The sequence below is a fragment of the Benincasa hispida genome, chromosome 1 (genome assembly GCF_009727055.1).
Source record: "Benincasa hispida cultivar B227 chromosome 1, ASM972705v1, whole genome shotgun sequence".
Lineage (NCBI taxonomy): Eukaryota > Viridiplantae > Streptophyta > Magnoliopsida > Cucurbitales > Cucurbitaceae > Benincasa > Benincasa hispida.
The window spans coordinates 91,031,626-91,053,569 of record NC_052349.1 but is presented as its reverse complement, the minus strand read 5'-3'; the positions used below and the strand labels follow the sequence as shown (position 1 = coordinate 91,053,569).

General features: G+C 36.1%; 2 protein-coding genes across 9 annotated transcripts; both read left to right on the top strand.

Annotated features, from left to right (window-relative positions):
• Positions 1-5,757: 5,757 nt before the first annotated feature.
• On the top strand, positions 5,758-20,923 carry LOC120075421 (thymidylate kinase). Of its 8 annotated transcripts, none has more exons than XR_005481337.1 (8): positions 5,758-5,940; positions 6,913-7,098; positions 7,599-7,955; positions 8,194-8,305; positions 12,588-12,647; positions 13,197-13,301; positions 18,903-20,430; positions 20,602-20,923. XR_005481337.1 is itself a non-coding variant. In XM_039028811.1 (7 exons), exons 2-7 carry the CDS (start codon positions 7,070-7,072, stop codon positions 19,017-19,019), a joined length of 780 nt encoding a protein of 259 aa, XP_038884739.1. In that variant the 5' UTR covers positions 5,758-5,940; positions 6,910-7,069; the 3' UTR covers positions 19,020-19,269. The 8 variants fall into 8 exon arrangements, 6 of the variants coding, with proteins under 6 accessions (XP_038884739.1, XP_038884764.1, XP_038884777.1 ...); XR_005481335.1 differs by having other exon boundaries at positions 20,594-20,923; XM_039028811.1 differs by lacking the exon at positions 20,602-20,923 and having other exon boundaries at positions 6,910-7,098; positions 18,903-19,269.
• LOC120080122 (glycine-rich cell wall structural protein 1.0) lies at positions 19,804-20,136 on the top strand. Its single transcript, XM_039034689.1, has one exon. It carries the CDS (start codon positions 19,804-19,806, stop codon positions 20,134-20,136), a length of 333 nt encoding a protein of 110 aa, XP_038890617.1.
• Positions 20,924-21,944: the final 1,021 nt, after the last annotated feature.

The window sequence follows — 21,944 nt, the reverse complement described above, 5'->3', positions numbered from 1 at the left end:
TCAGGAATGAATAAGTTTCATCCCCAATTTAATTTAATTCGGTATTAAAATGCAATTAATAAAAAGATTCGGTGTATAGCCAAAAGTTTTAGAAAATGATGGATGACAAAAAAAAACAAAGAAAAATCATCAAAGATAAGATTTGGGTGGTTAAAAAAAGTTTTTTTTAACTAATAAAATCTAAATTTAACCAAATCTAAGATTTACTGATCAGATTTTGGATTCAATGGATTTTTTTTCTTTTTTTATTTTTAAAGAAAAATTCATTTTTTTCTTTCCTTTTCTTTTCCTTTTTTTTTTTTTCTTTTCTGTTTTTCTATTTCTTTTTCTTTTTCTTTTTCTTACTTTTTTTTGTTTCTTTCATCTTTTATTATTATTGTTCTTTTACTAACTTGCCCCCTTACCCTTTTTTATAGGAGTTAGAATTATCAACAACCTGCACTTAGTTATTTCACCTACTTCTTCATATCTTTGCACAAAATGTGGGTTCTTTTTTTTTTTCTTCCTATATATATATATGCACATATATTAACAGGGGCATTCAACGTGCGACTTTCAGCTCCGCCAGCACGATCTGATTCCTGCTAGACACAGCCTCTATGTGGGCGACTGTATAGCCTGCAAGGGTGGTCGTCAGCTCCACCAACAATGATCTGACTCCTACTAGACACGACCCCTATATGGGTGACTATGGAGCCTGCAGGGGTGATCCGCCAACAACGATTTGACTCCTGCTAGACACAGCCCTTATGTGGGCGGCTGTATAGCCTGCAAGGGTGATTGTCAGTTCTGGCAACAACGATCTGATTCCCGCTAGAAATAACCCCTATATGGGTGACAGTCGTACGATCATTTTGGAGATGAAGCGAAGTCGCACCATCATTCTGGAGATGAAGCTAAGTTGCACCTTGAGTTGTGAAGATGAAGCAAAGTCGCGCCTTGACTTGTGAAGATGAAGTGAAGTCACGCCTTGACTTTTGAAAATGAAGCGAAGCCGCACCTTGACTTGTGAAGATGAAGCGAAGCGGCGCCAGACCTATAGAAGTACCAGTGAGTTACGTGCCAAACTATGGAGAAGCGAAGTAAGCCACGCTAGACTTTGGAGATGAAGTGAAGCTGTGTCATGATCATACCGACCATAAACTTGAAGATGGAGCAGAGCCATGCACACCGACCTTGAACTTGAAGATGGAAGTGGAGCCATGCACACCAATCTTAAACTTGAATATGGAAGCAGAGCCATACACACCAATCTTGAACTTGAAGATGGAAGTGGGGCCATGCACGTCGATCTTGAACTTGAAAATGGAGCAGCATCGATGGAGCCTCTGAACTCGAAGATGGAGAAGCATCAATGAGACCTTCATGTTTGAGTTTGATAAAGCATTGACAAATCCTCCATATTTTAGTTTGACGAAGCATCGGCGAATCCTCTGCACTTAAGCTTGAAGAATCGGTGAATCCTCTGCATTTGAGTTTGAAATATCGACGAATCCTCTGCTTTTGAGCTTGACAAAGCATTGGCGAATCCTCTGCACTTGAGCTTGAAGCATCGGCAAATCCTCCGCACTTGAGTTTGACGAAGCATAAATGAATCTTCACATTGAGCTCGACTTCGTGACTTTGAGCATGAAGATGAAGCATCGATGAAACCTCTGAACTTGAAGATGGAAGAGCATCAAGTTTAATTTCGAAGAGGAAGCGAAGTGCATTCCAAGTGCGTGCCTTTTATTTACTGTGTTAGCTCCTTACAAGGGATAATCTTCTTCAATCCATTGTGTTTCCCCTTATAGGGATAAACATCTTCAATCTAAAGTATCATTCTTTTACGGGGACGATCAACATCAATCTTGTAGTATCATACTTAGGGGGTTGTGGTACACTTTCTGATGAACTAAACTTAAATTTCTTTAAGTTGCCCTCATACCTTAAAGAAAGGGATTAAATCATACCGTAGTTCAAGTTTTTTTTAACTGGACTGAACTTTAAGTTTCTTTTAAGCTACTTACATACCCTTCATAATGATAGGGATCAAGTCATAATGTAGTTAAAAAAGAATGTTTTTTTTTTATGCGCGGCTGAACTTAAATTTCTCTAAGTTACTTACGTATCCTTTATAATGACAGGGATCAAGTCGTAACGTAGTTCGTACAAATATTTTTTTTAGGGGGGCACCGTTCACATTTTAAGCTTTGTGAGCCAGAAGCATCATGCAGTTTAGGTTCTTGCGATGAAGAGCTTTTTCATTTCAACTTCAGAAGCTCTTATTTCATCATGGTTTTGATCATCCTCTTTATTTGTAGGATTTGTCAATATGATGATTTTTGGCTTCACTATCAAGGAACCCTCTATACTTATATCAACATAAAATTTTCTCTTCATGCGTGAAGGGACACGACTGTGAATCTTTTTGTCGTTGTTTTCTTCATGGAATGATGTTGCCTTTAGGATTTCCATCCTTCTTTTATGTTGATTGCTTGTTTTCTTAAGACGATCAAAAGCAGATGTTGAAGGTCGATCTCTCTTTAATGTGGATATACTTAGCTTTTGAATGCTGAAGTTCGAGTAGAAGTAGTCGTTGGACATTAGTCTTTTTCTCCTACCGTGGCCATACTCAATATTTGAAAGACTGAAGATCAAGCACTTGAAGGCTTAGTTCGAAGACAAAAGTTCTTTGCTTCATTTCTTCTGAGTCGTTAACTTCTTTAGCAGTTATATGATTGTTGTCGACTTCCACTATGCCGACAGTGTGACATGCAATAACTTCTGATACTTTCTCTAGATGATTATTGAGAAAGCTTCTTGGGAGAAATTCTGCCAAAAGTTGTCAGCCGTCGGAATTGAGGGAAGTCCTTATCTTCTTTCTTAGCAGGCTTAAGCTTCCATGTCATCTTTTTGCCTTTCTTTTTATGAGTCTTGTTCCTTCTTCTATAGCTTCGATAGGAATGCGACTCTTTTTGGGTGGAGTTTGGTTGTCTTCTTTTTCGATGAGTCACAACTATCCACCATTCATTGTTATATATTCAACAAGCTCATATTTCTTTTGGGAATTTGTTGTTTGAATCTCTTGCTGGAACCAAACAACTATAGGCTTGAAGGCTCCGAACTAGATCAGGCTTTGTCTTTGAGCATGGGATACAGACAATGTTGGAACACTTGAAATCGCCGCTACTGTAACATGATTTGTCTGAGCTACTTCATCCAAATCTAGCTCAATCTTATTTTCACGAGCCAACTTCAAAATTTGTTCCTTCAGTATGAGACACCTTTCAACTGGGTGACTAACGACCCGATGATACTTGTAATAGTTAGGATCATCTACTTTTCTTGCTTGTTCCGCCCGCTTGCATTCTGACGTCTGAATAAGTTACTTCTCTAGCAGTTGCTCCAACATATCTGCCACATCAGAATTAGGGAATGGATAAACCTTCTCTTGTCTTTCTTAAGAGTTGGACGACACTTCTCGCCCTCATTGTGTCTTTTTTCAAATTTTATTTATTTTCCTTTGGAGGAAAATTTCAGCGGGGTCACATGAACGACCGTATATTCTTTTGTGGTACTATCCACGATTTTTTCAGTGCCCTTGGATTCATTCTTGTATTTTCTCCTTTCAGGGACTAGGAAATCTTTAGTTCCCCTGTTGGCGATGCTCAGCTTCATATCATGAGCGCGTGTTGCCAACTCCTCAAACATATGAGGTTTTATCCTTTGTAGGATGTACAAAAGCAACCAATGCATGCATTGAGTGTACATCTCCATTGTAGATAATTCACTTAGTCTATCTTTACAATCCAGACTTAGAGCTCTCCAACGGTTGATGTAGTCGATGACCGACTCTTCTTCCTGCTGTTTGGTGTTCGTCAACTCCATCATGCTAACAGTGCGCTTTGTGCTGTAGAAGCGATTGAGGAACTCTCTTTCCAACTGTTCCCAGATGTCAATCGCTTCAGACTCTAGATCAGTATACTAATTGAAAGCGTTTCCTTTCAAGGTACGAATAAACTCCTTGACTAGATGGTCTCTTCTGGTTCCTACATTTTCACATGTTTCAATGAAGTGAGCAACATGTTGTTTTGGATTGCCCTTTCCATCGAACTGTTGGAACTTTGGAGGTTGATACTCAGCTGACATTCTCAGGTTGTCGATTCTCTTGGTGTATGGCTTGAAATAAATATAATATAATATAATAATAAAATAAATAAAGATTAAAATAAATTAAACATAATATATAAATAAATAATATAAAATAAATTAACAAAATATGTTTTCGCACGAGATTTTAAGAGAGGTTTATTTCGTGCAACTTGAACTTGAGTTGATATTGATGTTGAGGTTGATTTGATGCGATGTGGTTCAATCTTTAGTACTTGATCCCCTGATTCTCTCTCGGTTGAATGCATACGCTTGATGTTTAGAAGCGGGGCGTGTGGATGTTCTTAAGCTTGGAGTCTTGGAAGAATGCTTGTATCTTCAAAGGACTTCAGTCTTTAAGCATGGTCAGAATGCTTTGTATCTTCAAAGGACTTCAGTCTTCAAGTGTGGTCAACTTCAGAAGTTAAGGAGTTTTTTGATTGTAGATAATTCAATCTAAGTCTCTAGAGTGTAGAATTGTCGATCTTTGCAAATGAGGGGAGCTTATCTATTTATAGAGCTCCCTGATGGGCTTGAGCCTAATTTAATTGGACTTGGGCCTGGCCTTTGGGCCTAGTTAATTGGACTTGAGCATGGTATTTAGGCCTCATTAACTAGGTTTACGTCTATTTTGGCATTTTAGACGCACATTAAGCCTATATTTGGGCGTAACTGGGCCAACGCCCAAATTATTACATCAAATTGGTTGAAATTAATTTTACTCAATCGACGTCTGCGACGAAAACAGTGAATTTGTCCTCAATTTCAATTTGAGACACATGTCAACTCTTAATTGGTCACAAATTTGACGATTCCAGAATTCCGTCATTAATTTCAACGTGACTATCCGTGGTTGGTCCGAAATTTCTCCTCCAACAATATAAAATAAGAAATTTCTCTAAAATCTCTACTTCCTCAAATTTTCATGGATTTAATTTGACAAGTAGAGGAAAGAATTCCGTCATTAATTTAAGACGTGACATCCATGGTTGGTCCGAAATTTCTCCTCCAACAATATAAAATAAGAAATTTCTCTCAAAATCTCTACTTCCTCAAATTTTCATGGATTTAATTTGACAAGTAGAGAAAGATTCCGTCATTAATTTAGACGTGACGATCCATGGTTGGTCCGAAATTTCTCCTCCAACAATATAAAATAAGAAATTTCTCTAAAATCTCTACTTCCTCAAATTTTCATGGATTTTAATTTGACAAGTAGAGGAAAGATTCCGTCATTAATTTAGACGTGACGATCCATGGTTGGTCCGAAATTTCTCCTCCAACAATATAAAATAAGAAATTTCTCTAAAATCTCTACTTCCTCAAATTTTCATGGATTTAATTTGACAAGTAGAGGAAAGATTAACTAGACACTAATAATGTGTAATGTTTAAACACATGGACAACACTTTGAGAAATGAAGGCATAACACATTGTTAATGAATATTAAATATGGACGTCTAATTAATATCTATTATCATAATATTTATAATAATACAAATTTGTTTTCATTTAATCATTTTTCAAAATTTCTACCAAATATAGGCATTTTAAGTTTTAACTTTTAAGATTGGAAAAATAGTCCCTTAAAAGAAAATATTGGAAAAATAGAGTAAAATAAAGTAGGGAGAAAAACTATAAGAAAAGGAACCCTCTTCTCTTCCTCACCCTCACCCTCACAGCCGCGGACGCTCTCTGAACAGCCTCCGAGGACGTACAAACGGCTTTACTAACAGTCCTTGTTCCGGCGATTTCAGGCCTACGGTACCATCCTGAGTTTGGCGGCGTCTTCTGATTCACGGCAGCTGCGTAAGCATATATATCCGGTTTCTAATCGACATTTATGATGGAATAAACGATTTATTAATGTTACGGACGAGTGGTTACTTGTCCAAAACATTAATCAATCGTTACTCTGATATTTGGAAATGTTGATAGATTGGAAATACTATTTGAATTGAAAGTATTGATTGATCGAACGTTTTATCTTAATGGAACTGGAAGTTTTGGAAGTTTTCGTTTATTAAAAGTCTTCGAAAGTTATGTTCCTCTAAAATGTTGAGGGACTAATAGTTTTAAATTGAGAGTTTTAGTTTGAAAGTCTTGGTTAAATGAAAGATTTGTTCAATCGAAACCTTTGGTTTTGAAAGCTTGTGTGATCGAATGATTTTGGTCTTGAAAGAACCGTTTCCAACAAAGTTTTAATTGAAGTTTCGATTTTTTGAAAGTTTGATAGGTTACTTTAGAAAGTTTTGCAAAGAGTTGTATAAGAAAATGAATTTCAAAACTTTGAAAATTTCTTATTATTACTGTTCTACTCTTTTTTGTTTTGTTTTAAATCACCAATTGACCAAAAAGCTTAAATTGATGGGTGAAAATAAATTTAATATAATATCTAACCCTCTCCTTCACTTGTGGGCTTGAAATATTAAGAAGACCCAACAAGTGGAAATGTTAATTGGGGAGGAAACAATAATTTGGGGTTTGAACACAAGATCTCCTTGGACCACGTGCTCTAATACTATCTTAAATCACCAATTGATCCAAAAGCTGATGGGTGAAGGCAAATTTAATATAATATCTAACATGTTTTTCCAAAATGTTTTCAAATGAAAGATCAAGGGATAGTCCAAAATATTTTCTCTTCTATCGAATCTAGTTGGTTGGAATCACTTATGTCTCATTTGGTTATGCCATTTCATTTTCCATTCCTTTGTTACTTCTTTTTTTTTTACTTGTGAAACCTACTCACATTTTTGATTATGATGTTGAATTTAGCAGTCTTCCTTCATGTGAGCTGGAACTTTAGCTTGGATTGGAGGACCAGGGCCGTTTGCATCTGTAGTAGTTGGAAGTTCTATTTGTGGTAGTTAATTGACTTTGGGATAAAGCTTTTGAGCATACAATTTTAGTCAGTTTCAAGGTCAGGATATGATCCATGCTTGCTTCCACATTCTATAAGCCATTGTAAGATTAATTTCTTGTTTTACGTGTAATTTATGATGTTTATTTTTTTGATAATTATTATTTATTTAATGGGAAAGGTTCAAATTTTACCTAGTGTCAAGTTTATCATTTTTCACCATAAACTTTCATTTTCAATTTCATTGCATGAGATTTTGGAATTTGGAACGTAAACTTATCATATGGGACAAATTATAAAAGTTTAAAGTTAAGATTGCAACACTCACCTAAGTTTGAGGTGCGATTTGATGGTTTCGAGTAAAAATTTGATACAACATGACAAGTGTAGGAGTAAAAATAGAAAATTTCCCTTATATATTTGTTTTTGTGGGCTATCACATGTTGGTAGAAATACATTTGAATTTTTTTGAAGCTGTATTTTTTTCCCCCTAAAAAATCAAATATGCATAAGATAGTTTCTGCTTCAATCACAATCATTTACAAATTTCTTTTGAAAATGATTGATATAGAAGACCTCTCTGATGTTTGTTTTTCTTATTTAGGAGTTTTGGAGTAGTAACAACTAGAATATCCTCGAGTTTTCTGCTAAAAGTTCCGTATAATAATTTTATCCAGAAGATCCAAATGGGAACTAATCAGAACTCTGTCGTCAGAAGTTGCAGCAGTAACTCTAGAGGAGCCTTGGTGGTTCTAGAAGGGTTGGACCGATGTGGGAAGACTACACAGTCCGGTAGATTAGTCCAGTACTTACAAGGACTTGGCCATTCTGTTGAACTATGGCGGTTTCCTGATAGAACAACTAATGTTGGACAGATGATATCTTCCTATCTTTCTAACGAATCACAGCTGGATGACCACACAATACATCTTCTTTTCAGTGCTAACCGATGGGAGAAGAGGTTTTTAATTTTTCTTTATACAACCTGCATATTAATCTCTTAGGTTGATAAATTTTCAGCTGCAAAAAATGATGGAGCTTTCTATATTGTTAGTAAGTGGCAAGCTTTAAAATGAAAATATTACCTAGTTTTAGAAGTTCCAAGCAACAGTAGTTGCAAACTTGCGACCCAAAACCATTTTGTTGCATGTAATATACTAGTATATTTCTTGTGTTTAACTACTGTAATGCCCGTGCAGATCCTTAATGGAAACTAAGTTAAAAGGTGGAACCACTCTTATTCTTGATCGGTATTCTTACTCAGGGGTGGCCTTTTCGTGTGCCAAAGGACTTGGCTTTGAATGGTGTAAGGTAATAAACAAATAAACAATTTGGATGAATCCTTTGTTTATTTACATCAATGCTCTGTTTTTATTTACTTTTCTAATGTTGGATGCTAAAATTCGGAAGTTATGTAATACTTTATTTCACCCATTTTGTAATTTGAACAACTCATTTCTTCTTGGTGGTGTCTAAGTCACAATCTTTTTGTAATTATGGCCTAACTTTAAACCTGTTTGAAGGCTTTGCTTCACTATATTTTGTGAGGGGGCCTTCTCATTTCCCTATCCCAAGTGATTTTGGTTATAGTAATATATTCCTGAAGTCTGAAGAGACCCCTTGAATGCTCTCTTCTCTCTCCTCCCAACTTGTCACCTCAAGCCTTCAAAAATCATCATTCTTGGTTTCCTCTTGATGATGTTCTTGGCCTCTAGTCAATGATATGATCTCCTGGAATGTGTTTGGTTTTTTCTTTGGTAATTTGTTCACATCTGTGCTTTCAAGGGATATGGAAGTCAAAACTTTTTCTTTACTAGTTCCAACATTCATCTAAGTTAAGTTTTGTTATCTAAAGTTTAAGTAAGTTCTCCCAAGTGATGGCCAAGTTTTCAAGACAAAATTACCCTTTCAGCTGGTAATTTTCTTCTTTAATTGAGGCTTGTGGTTTGAAATTTCGGGAAGTTAATCATTCAATCCCAAAGAGCTTAGAAAATATAAAGTAAGTTGGTTTTTTCTTTTTTTGATTCAATGAAACTTACAAAAAGCTTCAAAATTGAAGCGACACATGAAACCTTACTAAGGGCCAAACCTCACTAGGGTCTTTATCCAAACCTCTGAATATCCTATTGTTTCTCTCCCCCTAAATGTCTCACAACGCACACCATAGCAAGCCACAACAAACGACCTCTCTCTAAAAGGCGGATGGAGGAGGAACTTCCCGATCGTCACACGAATATCCCTCTAGCCAACTGTCTGAACGTCAAACTCTTGCAGAAAGTAAATCCACCCAAACGTCACAAACTAACAACCCCAGAGAAGGTGATCTAGGTTTTCCTCTGCCTTTCGACAGAGAATACAGTAGAAAGGACCCAAGCTCTAAAAGAGTTAGTTGAAGAAGTTTTTACTGCATATCTGTTATGAGTTGGTTCGTATTAAAGTAACCAAAAAGTCCTCTTTTTGATAGAAGATTTATCAAATCATTATGGAGTTCAAGAGATGAAAATTGGGTTGATATTGAATATTATGGTCGCTTGGGTTGTTTGTTAATTTTGTGGGATGAAAGCAAAGTGGAGGTTGTTGAGCTATTAAGAGGAGGATATTCTCACTTGGTGAAGGTATCTTTTCTACAAAATAAAGTTTGTTGGATTTCGAACATTAACGAATCAAATGATTATGAGTGAAAGTGTCTTTGAAGTGAATTACGTTCTTTCCATTCTTTCCCCAAGGAACCATAGTATGCAGATGGAGATTTCAAAATAGTCAGAGTTCGTTAGTGATTCCTTATCCATAGACAAACCAAGGGGATGAGGCAGTTTAATAAGATTATTGAAGAACTGGGTTTAGTGGAAATCTCTTTGTCCAGTGGAAAATTCGTATGGTTAAGAGAAGGTAATGGTGTACAGTCTCTGTTAGACAGATTTTTTTTTGTTTCCATTGAATGGGATATTGTGTTTGAAAATTCAAGGGTGTCAAAGCAGGTATGTATCTTTTCTGACTATTTTCCTCTTCTTTTTGAAGCGGGTAGTTTTGGATGGGGGAAGTCACCTTCCCAGTTTTACAGTTCATGGCTTATGGATCATGAAGCTCATTGAAAAGCCATTATTTGAGAATAAATCCTATGGCTGGGCAGGGTTTGTTATTTCCTCTAAACTCAGAAATTTGAAAACATCCACTAAAGGTTTACTGAATATGAGGTTTAAAAAAAAAAAAAAAGATAAGGAGAAGAACTTATTTTCTGAAATTGCATATTTTGATGCCAAATCAGAATTGGGGCTACTGACTAGTCAAGAATGGTATCTTAGGTATTAGTTTGAAAGGTGAGTTATTGGATCTCTACTTGATTGAAGAAAGAAATTTGATTCAGTTACGTAGACTCCAGTGTCTGCATGAAGTGGATGTGAATACGGCTTCTTTCATCGGTTTTTGGCTGCTAAAAAGCGAAAGCTTCTTATTTCAGAATTATGCTCCATCGATGGGTCCTCATTATTGACTTTTAGAGCAATTGAAGATGGAATCCTTTGACTCTTTTCTTCCTTATCTATGAAGGTTCCAGTCAGCAATTTATTCCTCCCAACCTTCGGTGGAAGGTGGTCTCAAATTTTCAAGAACAGCAAATGAGGCTCTAATTGTTCCTCTCTTGAGGAAATTTGGTGTGCTATGAAAAGCTTGGGCAAGAAAAAGCTCTTGGGCCTGAGGCGATTATGGACATTCATGGGCATTCTCAATTTGAATGGCACACGGCTGTAAGGTATGGTCAAGCCTCAGAAGTCCATGGACCAGCATTTCTAAGAATTGGAAATGGTATGATTTCTTTGCCTCCCTTGAACTGGGAAATGGAAATCATATTCCTTTTTGGCAGAACAGATGAATTGGGGATTCTCCTTTGAAACTCCATTTTCCTCACTTATTTGCTATCTCTACATTTACAATAGTATTCTTACAATAAAAAAGTTGGCTCTATTGAAGACTCAAAACAGTGTTCTTTACATTCATCCAGTTCGTTCTTGGTGAAATTGTTAATCAAGAGAGTTAATTTTTGTTTCTTCGTTGCAAAAGGATTCTTTCTTAGCTGCTCTTATCCGTCAAAGTGTTGGTTCAAGCTCCTTTCGTATTTCAACATCCAGTGGGTGTTCTCAAGCATCTTATGTGAAAATGTTCAGCTGAAAACCGAGCTTATTATGGATTAATGTGGTGTTTTTGGGAAGAAAGAAATAATAGGATTTTTGAAGATAAGTTTGGTTCTTTTGATTCTTTTTTGGTTGTTGTTCAACAAACAACCTCTTGGTGGTGTACAAATTAACCAAATTCTTTTGTAACAACTTTTTGATGATTTTTATCTCCTTATTAGCTCCTTTGGGAAGGAGTCTCTCAACCTCTTGCCCTTAAGTTGTTCTTGTTGGCTTTTATTGAATATTCAATAGATGGTTTAGTTGGTCAAAGCCATGGTGGCACCTACCTAGGATTTAATGTCCTACAAGTTTCCTTGACACCCGAATGTTGTAGGGTCAGATGGGTTGTCCCGTGAGATTAGTCAAGGTGCGTGTAAGTTGGTCCGGACACTCACGGATATATTAAAAAAATTAGTTTGATTTCTGAATGTGCAAGATTAAAAGCCTCTACGTGGTGTTCCCTTTCCAAATTTTTTAGTCATCACTCTTTTCGATTCAAAATATGGATTGGGCACCTGATGGCCCTAACATTCCCCTGCATCTCCTGCGACTTGGCAACGTCATCCTTGTTTGTCTTAAAAAGCTTCTAAGAGTGAAGATTATCCACACAAATCAACACGGGTCCTTTCAACATACTTTGCCTTCACTTACATGCTTCCTAGGAAATTTCCCACGAGATCACCCAATATAGGATTGCTCAAGCTAAGCACGCTTAACTTTGAAGTTCTTATAATTCAGCTATTGAAAAAAAATGTTGATCTTGTTGGTATAGGTAGTAACGTTCAATTCTTTTAAGCCCTTTTTAGCCATTCTTTCATATTCTTAGGATTTCTCTCATTTGGATATGATCTTTGTTCATTCATATACTGATGCAACGGGTTTGAGGTTTTAGGCCAAATCCATGTCCAAGCAAGGGAAGTCCATCCCTCAGATGAGAGAACTCTTCAAGAACAAAAATTCTATATTCAAAATTAATACTCAAAAGCTTCCTATTATAATCTTAAATTGGCTATAATAGCCTTACAAGAAAATAGGACAATTAACTAATTATTCTAATTAAACATGAATTAATCTTAATTAACAACTAAACTAAATGTTAATTAAAATATATTAATTATTTTGTAATTCTCCTCATCATGTACCCTAGTCTAGGTGTTACAGAAAGCCACTACATGGTGTTCCCTTTTCAAATTCTTTATCATTACTCTTTCTATGATATATGTCTCAAGTGAGATGCTTTTCTTTCTCCTTCGTAATTCATGCTTTTTATTTGTTTTCTTTTGAGCATTAGTCTCTTGTCATTACTCAATGGAAAATTTTGTTTTCTGATTTAAAAAAACAATATATTCCTGTTGGTTTGTGTCCCAAAAAAGAAAAGAAAAGAAAAGAAAAAAAAATGCTGATGTTATGTTTATCCTTTGCAGGCACCGGAGGTTGGCTTGCTAGCTCCAGACCTCGTACTGTACCTAGACATATCTCCAGAGGTCAGTTAATCACTATATCATTTCATTCTGGAACAATTTTAAGTGCATTTATTAGGATGGTTTATCATGATTCATCTTTTCCAACTTGTAAATGTACTGAAGCTACATATTGACATTTTTGGTTTCGGTCTCTTCAATTCATAGATGATATAGCAACTTTGTACCATGTCTTCACATACCGTAGGAACAATTGTAAATTTGGTATGGAACTCAATCAATATATGGTTTGTAGCATACAATAAGCTGTTGTTCAGGTAGAACAGATGTTTTTAGAGACTTATTTAAAGTTCTATTATGTCATTGGTGACTGATGGATATAAGAACAAAAAATTAATATCCAAGAGTAGTGTTTTTTTTCATACAATCTATGATATCAAAAGATTATACTATTTGCATGACTTTATCTAGGAGTGCTGCCATTTTTTATGTTAATGATGAAACTTGACTTTGATTTACTACCCTCACCAACCAGACAAATTCTCAAGTTCAAAAATGTTCCAATCTGTATTATAATTGCTTTGTAAATAAAGAGTTATTTTGAATGATCAGACAGCTGCAGAAAGAGGAGGTTATGGATGTGAGAGATACGAGCAGATTGAGTTCCAGACCAAAGTTGCTAAGTGCTATCAAGTTTTGGTTGATTCTAAATGGGAGGTAACTTGTTTTTCATTTATCTTGGAAACATTGAAACACCAAAACTCTTAAGACTGGCGTGTGGTATGTGTCTAGGATGCCTAGACGTGAACACTCCTCGCCCCTTGGGCATGTGCTCAACACCTAAATTATTATTTAGTTACTTTTTTTCCAAACTTGGTTGACATGGCTTGAATGTTGGCCCAGATGGTTGCTTTGATACCAAATTGATGTAGCTCAAGTAGCTTCAAGGAGTAATCCTCCAAGAATCAAGCTTGTAAATCTTTTATTAGAATGATAGTGTATTTCAACCAGAGGGGAAAAACTCACATTTGTAGAGTTTATTATAAGTGGAAATAAAAGGAGAATTATCCTAGAATATTACCCAATTAACCTTATTCTTCCTACATCCTTTTTATTGAAAGATTCCACTTTAACTGGTTTGATCCATCCTACTGGAGGCAGTAGAAGATATTTTGTCCATACACCTCTCAGTCAAAACTGCTTTAAAAAGGTAGGGTGATAATTGCCACACTTGGCATCAGAAAATCAACAAGATCAATAGTAGAGGTCACTTTGCGAAAGTGTTAAGCCTTCTCAGTTAGTGTTTTCAAAGTGCAAGGCACACCTCAAGGTGACAAGTCCTTTGATCGCCTCAATGTGAGAGGCGATAAAAAGGCGACGCCTGAGTGAAGTGAGGCTTAATAAATAAATAAATAATATATGTAGAAGTAGAACATAAGTTTATATACAAATGTCAAAGTCTCAAAGATTAATAATAGTAATCTAATCAATAAAAATTAACAAAACTCCAAAAGTAAAAATTTAAAACATGATCAAATGTCAAATTCAACATCTTCCCCATCTAAATATAAGGTTTCGTCCATTGCTCGTCCTTGGCCATTGTCCTCAATGTCTAATTCCTCTTCATCGTCGTCCTCATCTTCATCACTAACCACTTGTATAGTTGGTGTTTGCTTTTGAACTCTAGAAGTGGAGGCAGAGGCAGTTGACTTTCCTTTTGATCTAGTATATGTGATGAGTTCTCTAACGCCACTAGCACGATCTACATCTCCCTATGTGTGGTTGTCGTAATGAAAAACTAGCTCATTGTCAACTTCAGTTTCATTATTTTCTTCATCCATTGTTCCGACCAAGTATTCATTACTCTCGTCTATATATCTAAGGAGATTGGATCAAGTTGATCCTTTAAATCAAAGTGCTCTTTAAGTGCTTGATTATAATTTATATAAACGAGATCATTTAAGCGCTTATGTTTCAACTTGTTCCTCTTTTTCGTATGAATCTACAACTTATTAACCAATATGGAGTTAGAAGTTTATGTTAAATCTTAAATTAATAAGGTAGAAAACAAAATGATCACTTACATATTCGAAAATACTCCATTCGTGCTCATACTAGAAGCGCTACACGTCAGATTAAGGACTCTCATGGCTAACTTTTGCAAAACAGTATTACCACCATAAAGTGCTCATTGTGATGCTGTTCACACATTTGACATGATTTAGAAATAACATACTTACTTATATACACTACTAATGTAGTAGGAAATGTCCTTAACTGGTGTCTTAACTTTCCTTGTGTTGATTACTAAGTCAATGCCGAACATGCCTTTAGCTTTAGAATATAACTTTAATTCCACTATGCATTGATTTTGATCACTAGTAGATGGTATCAGTCTTTGCACAACTTTAAGAAAACCACTCATGACTTCAATTCTTGAGTAATTCTATCCTTACTAAGTCAATGCCAAACATGCCTTTAGCTTCAGAATATAACTTTAATTCCACTATGCATTGATTTTGATCATTAGTAGATGGTATCAGTCTTTGCACAACTTTAAGAAAACCACTCATGACTTCAATTCTTGAGCAATTCTATCCTTGCGGTCATAGAAAAGTGATGGATTCAAATAATACCCAGCAACATGTAATGGTTGATGAAGTTGACAATCCCATCTTCTATCAATGATCTCTTAAATTGACTTGTACTTCATTTCATTATCATTAAACCCACTCTTAATGGCCTCCTTTGCCCTATCCATGGCCTCATAGATATATCCCATTGTAGGTTATCACCATCGACAAATCTAAGTACTCAAACTAAGGGTCCGGATGCCTTTAAAGTGTAGACCACTGAGTTCCAAAAGGATGACATCAAAACGGTGTTGACTTCTCTATTTCCCATTGGATCTTTTGCCCATTTGGAAGTCGTCCATTTTTCAGAAATAAACATCTTTTTCAAGTTTGCTTTATTCCTGTGGATACTTGCTAGGATAAAAAACGATGTTGCAAAACGTGTAATTGCTGGTCTCACCAATTCATGTTGATTGGTAAACTTTCTCATCATGTTAAGTATTTACAAGTGATTATAAATAAATCACTTAGTGCTACATCCTTTTTAATACATCTTTTGATCTGATCAATCTTCCCAATGTTCTCTAATATCAAATCTAAACAGTGGGCAACATATGGTGTCCAATATAAATGTTGTCGCTTTGCTTCCAAATATTTGCCAACTAGGATATAGTTTGAGGTATTATCAGTCACAACTTGGACAATATTCTCTTCTCCTGTTTTTTCCACCATACCATCCAAGCGTTCGAATACTTTTTCTCCAGTTTTGATGCATGAAGATGCATCAATCGATTCTAAAAACAATATCCCAGCAGTAGAATGCACTAAAAAATTTATCAGGGTTCTATCTCTTTTATCAGTCCACCCATCCGACATCAAAGAGCAACCATTTCTTTTCTATTCAACATCATGGTTACTCATTAAATTTTTTGTATGTTCTACTTCCTTTTTTAGCATGTCACTCTAGCCTCATTATAAGGAGGTATTAACCTAGGTCCAAATTGTCCTATGATTTCAATCATTATTTGGAAACTTTTCAACCGAATTATATTTAAGGGAAACCTGCTTGATAAATCCAGCATATGATAAATTGAACTGTAGCATCACTCCCTTCTTTATTGTATTTTTTGGCGATGGTTGATTGCTTCAGCTTCTTTAATCTATTCCGATCATCAGCTTCTTTAATCTATTCCGATCATCAACAACCTTGGCTGGATTTGGATACACAAATTTATCCATTGCTCCCTTAGTTCATGGTGGATCAATCCAGGTCCAAATTGTCCTATGGCTTCAATCATTATTTGACAACTTTTCAACTGAATTGTATTTAAGGGAATACCTGCTTGATAAATCCAACATATGATAAATTGAAAGCATTGCTCCCTTCTTTGTTGTATTTTTTGGTGATGGTTGATTGCTTTAGCTTCTTTAATCTATTCCTATCATCAACGACCTTAGCTGGATTTGGGTACACAAATTTATCCATTGCTCCCTTAGTTCGTGGTGGACTTGCTTGCAATTGTGATTGAATTGCTCGTTTTCTAGATGTTGCGGTACTTGATCCACATCCACCAACTTCCATCTCATCCTCCATCAATTATATTCAAATCATAAGGAGGGCATTGCTTTCTTCCCTCTTTGCTTTTGTCCATTTGATACTCCTTTAGTTCCTCTCTTACATTGATTGCACACTTCAAGCATGCTTTAGCATTTCGGTTTCCACCAACTAAGTGTTGTGTTGCCCGACAAATGCCACAATTTGTGTTTTTTCTGCAAAACATACATTTGCATGTGTTCGTATCTTTTTTGTTTTCTAATATGACATTGCCAATTGGGATGTTTTCGTTTTTGTTCTCCTTCTCTCATCCTATTATAAAACAATGAAAATAAACAAAAAAAACTTAAGAAAAAAAACAGCCTATTTTAGAAATGTTTCCACTGAGAATTGTTAAAAAAAAGTATACTAAAAAAAACTAATCTTTTTCAAAAACAAGTGGAATATGAAAAACAAGTAGTATACTGAAAACAAAAATAAAAAATCCAACCTTTTTGGTTGAAAAAGAAATATACAGGGAAAAAAAACTAATCTTTCTACAAAAACAAGTTGATTATGAAAAACAAAAGTAAAAAAAACCAACCTTTTTGGTTGAAAGAAAAGACTGAAAAAAAACCTAATCTTTTTAAAAAACAAGTTGAATATAAAAAACAACTAGTATAGTGAACAAAAATAAAAAACCAACCTTTTTGGTTGAAGAAAAAGTATATTGAAAAAAAAAAACTTTTTCTAAAACAAGTTGAATATAAAAAACAACTAGTATACTGAAAAACAAAAATAAAAAAACCAACCTTTTTGGAAAATAAGTTGAAGGTGTGCCGTAGAAGTTGAATGAAAACTGAATAAAAATGCTTCATTTTTATATAAACTCACATAGAATCTACTGCGAACAAGTATAATGGAAAAAAAGAATTCTTTTTTTGTTTTTTTTAACTCACCTCAGAATCTGCCGAGAAGAACGATAATGGGGAGAAAAAAAAAACTAACCTTTTCTATTGCTTTTTCTACCCTCAGAATTGCAGTCGAAGAGGTTGAATGGGAAAAGTGAAGAAAAATTCTTCCTTTTTTTTTTGGAAGTCTCAGAGTATTGCGAGAAGGAGAAATTCAAACTTGGAAGAAAAAAAACTAACCCAAACGTGGAGAATAGGAAGAGACCTAACACATTTTTCGATAATGATTTTTGCTTTTGCGTGGTATAGACGGCTGTGTATTATAATATTAGGTTGCATGGATTTGGTGGTTCTATTTTACGTGGGCTTAGGTTATAAAATTATAATGGTATAATTAAAAAAAAGAAAGAATTCTAAATTTTACTCAGATGGCGCAAGGCGCTACAAGGCGAGCGCCTCATTAAATCTGTAAGCCTCAGCTACATACCACAGGCCTCCGATCGCCTTGCCTCTCGCCTCAGGCGCGCGCCTGGAGTTGCCTCAACATCATTGTTCTCAATATTGGTTCATCAATGGGAGATGCATATTCAACATTTTCCAACATAGACGGGCTTCGGGCTTCAAATAGAAATAGGAAGGGCATGATACAGTGCAGGCACCTCCCTAGATGCTGAGGGAGAGATTGAATCAACACAGATAAACTACTACTAATTTTTTTGAGAGTAGATGGTAGTCCCAGATCCAAGGCCTACGATGTATATAGTAATTGGAGTTGGGCTTGAAAGACTTTTCGTGGATGTGTAAGTAGTGCGAGTGGTTAAGGTAAGATGATAGGGACCAATATCGTTTCTTAGCATAAGTTTTTTAAAAAAGCTTGGAATATCATCGGTATCAGTTTGATTTAGGTGTTTCAAGAGTTGTTTGAAATTGGTCTCATAAATGGAAGCATAAATTAAAATTATCCCAAGAAGAGAGGGTGGCTGAAATGTGAAAAACTTGTAAAGTTAGTTTCATCACTTTGCATATGATGATTTCAACCGTATAAGGTCCTGCGGAGCTAATGGATGAGAATTTCTGATATAATTAACCAAGATAGAAAGTTCCTTCGGTAACTGTTTGTCTAATCTCCTCCTATCCATGATCAGAAGTATCTGCGAGCAAATCAAAACAATAATATTCAACGAATTTATTCACGAGGAATCATTGCTTTGGGCTTTTGTGTGTCTTATTTTAAGCTATTTTTTTTTGTTGGAAAAAATGTGATTGACCGACTGTATTTTGAACTTTAATTTAATTGCAGATTATTGATGCTTGCCGACCCATGGAAGATATTGAGAAAGAACTACAAGACATTGTCCTGGACCGTGTCAAGAAATGCCAAAATGGGGAACCTCTTTCCCATCTTTGGCCAAGTTGATGCAATCTTCTGAAGACAGTTTTTTTTTTCTTCGTACCCTGTTTTCATTTCAAATTTGTTCAGAACTTGGGCTCATCTTGCGTGGTTTATGCTTCTTTGAACATTCATATAAGTTTAATTCAGCATTCCTTTCTCAACAAGTTTTAATTTTTAAGCATTATAAAGATTATGAAGCAATATGTAATTATTGTCAGGAAAGGTCAATCATGACACTTCTATAAAACTTCCCATCACCTCGCATTGGCCTACACCATCTACAGAATATATTACGTTTTTTTTTTTTTTTTTTAAAAGAAAAGTTATTTATTAGAGCAAGGCTAATTTTTTTTTTCTTGTTTTGAACACTTTGATAGGTTAAAGATTGTAGAAGCTTTATGCTTTATAGACTGCCATCCATAGTGTAATCATCCAGGGTACAGACATTACAGAACTCTTAAGATAGTCAAAAACTCTTATGGTCTACATAGTTGATGGCTTGGGGGCTAGTTGCTGCATTTCAAAAAGGAGTCAGCTCCTTAGATGGCGATAGAATCATGGAGATGTGAAGGGTGGTTCAGGGGGGAGTGGCACCAATGGCTCACTAAAACCAGTATCTGGTGCTGGCGGTGCAGACACAAAGGGCAATGGTTCCTTTGGAAAATCTGGAACTTCAGGAACCAGGGGAGGCGAAAGAAATGTTCTAGGAGGCTGTGGAATTGTGAAAGGTGGCGGTTTGGTTGGGATTGATACCAGTGGTGGAGGAAGAAATATAGGGATGAACGGTGGTTGATCTGGTGTGAATTGAATGGGAGGTGGCAGATCAGGCACTGGTGGAGGCAGTAAAAATTCTGGCAGAGGAGGTGAGAACGTTATTAAAGGTGGAGTAGATAGTAGTGGTGGTGGTGAAGAAACTAGAGGTGGTGGAAACCAGATTGAAGGTGTTGGAGTAGATGATAATGGTGGTGGTGAAGGCACCAATGGTGGTGGAATCATTTCTGAAGGAGTTGGAGTAGATAGCAGCGGCGGTGGCGGTGAAGGAACCAAGGGTGTTGGTGGAGATGGAGTTTCAGGTGAAGCCAAGGGCGGTGGTGGTGATGCAGGAAGGGGAGGTGGAGAAGGAACTATGGGGGCAGGCTGATAAACTGGAGGAGGAGAAGAAACTAAAGGGGGCAGAGGAGGTATTGAGGGTGCCAAAAATGGGTTGTCTGAAGGGTAGATTGGGAAAGGCCACTGACCACAAGCTCCAAATAAGTATTGGTAAAATGGATCACAGTCAGATCCTCTTCTTCCTCTGCTTCTGCTTCTGCTTCTAGTTCTCTTTTCTTCATCTTTCCACCCTTTTCTTTCATGTTGATTTTGCTTGTTTTCAGTATCTGCTTCTACAAGTACTTGGGAGATCAACAGCAGAGCTAAAACTATTGCTATTACTATTGTAAGCTTCATTCTTTTTCTGTCATAATCGTATGCATTTTGGTGGGTGTTGTTTGTTATGTATATAGAAGGACATGGTATAGATTGGTTTGTTTTGACCTTGCCTTGAAGTTTGCAATGATGATGCTGAATTCTGTAACCATTCATACTTTTGACTTGTTGAGTTTCAAAGAGCGGAAGTGGTGGAAGGATTTGAATGCAGCAGCAGTGTGAATTAATATACACAACGCTCAATGCTGAGAGGAGTGGAAAGCAAGGAAATGCTACCTTCAAATTTGTGACTTCCAATGCCAATTTATGTAAGTAGTCTATAAATACCTCTCTCTGAGTAGTTGAAAGTTGATAGAAAGCTTCTCCTTCTCTCTCTCTTGAGTAGTTGAAAAACTTGCAAGATAGAAAGAAAGAAGGCAAGTCTACTCTATCATTTATGGTGATTTGGACTTTGATATTTTGTATAGCTGAACAAAAGGAAGGCATGTCTGCATTGTATTTAATGCTGATTTGTGATATTAAATAAAAACATTATATTGGTAAATAATCAGATATGAAAATATTCAAAGTCAAAGTCAAAGTGAGCTTTAGCGGTAATTGGTTTGACCATCGTCTTTCGAGGTTAAAGGTCCAATCCTCAATTCTCACCGTTGTACTTTTTTTTTTTTTTAATAAAAAAAGGCAAATGCCATTGCAAATTTTTCAGGAAAAAAAAAGATGAAAGTTAATTTCCTGAAGGAAGGATAACTTAAAGTTATGGAAATATATTTTGAACGTAAGCTATTTATTGTTCATCTGACTCATCCTTAAGGGCTGTCTTGATTGAAGTGCCATATTTTTTTTTGATTGAAGTGCTATATTTTTCTGTCAAAGAAGGCTGTTTATTTAGATTTTCTTAGGGGGAAGTTTTGAATGGGGGGTTTCAAGTAGGTGTGTGCTAAAATTAGACAAAATCGACGAATCGAATTGGACCGAATTGAACTGGATGGTTTGTTCACTGACAGAGGGAACCAACCGATATTCTCAGTTCACGAGTTGAAAAGACCATATATAACTTAATCGAATCGAATCTTATGAATTTGTATTTTTTTGAATATATACATGCCCACAACGGATCAACCAACCCAATTGCAAAAAGTAAAAAGAATAGTCAAACAATAAACCCTAAAACTAAGACCCATGGTACGATTCTTCGCTTTCTTCAATCTCTCCGGTTCACACTTCGCACGCATGTCATCATCTTCCAACTCCATTCTCCTCCATGGCTTCACCTCCAAATGACCATACCTCCACGAATCTCCATCGCCACTTTGAAGCTCCACCGTCGGTCCGCCATCTCGAAGCTCCACCACTTATTTGCCACTTCAAAGCTTCACCGTTAACCTAAGTCCCTAACCCCACCGTCACCGCCACGTCTAGTTCCAAAGTCCACCAGAAATGTCCTTGGTTTCTCTTCGATCTTGTAAATCTGTGGTTTCCCTTGCGATGGATTTTGTTGATTTGAAGTATCAAAGCTTTGAGAGA

Excerpts from the sequence above, each read along its gene's own strand:
- LOC120075421 (XM_039028811.1), top strand. The coding sequence starts at position 7,070 with ATGCTTGCTTCCACATTCTATAAGCCATT. Across the intron at positions 7,099-7,598 it reads TCCACATTCTATAAGCCATT|GAGTTTTGGAGTAGTAACAA; the intron begins GTAAGATTAATT and ends TTTCTTATTTAG. Across the intron at positions 8,306-12,587 it reads TTGGCTTTGAATGGTGTAAG|GCACCGGAGGTTGGCTTGCT; the intron begins GTAATAAACAAA and ends TATCCTTTGCAG.
- LOC120080122 (XM_039034689.1), top strand. The coding sequence starts at position 19,804 with ATGGGAGGTGGCAGATCAGGCACTGGTGGAGGCAGTAAAAATTCTGGC.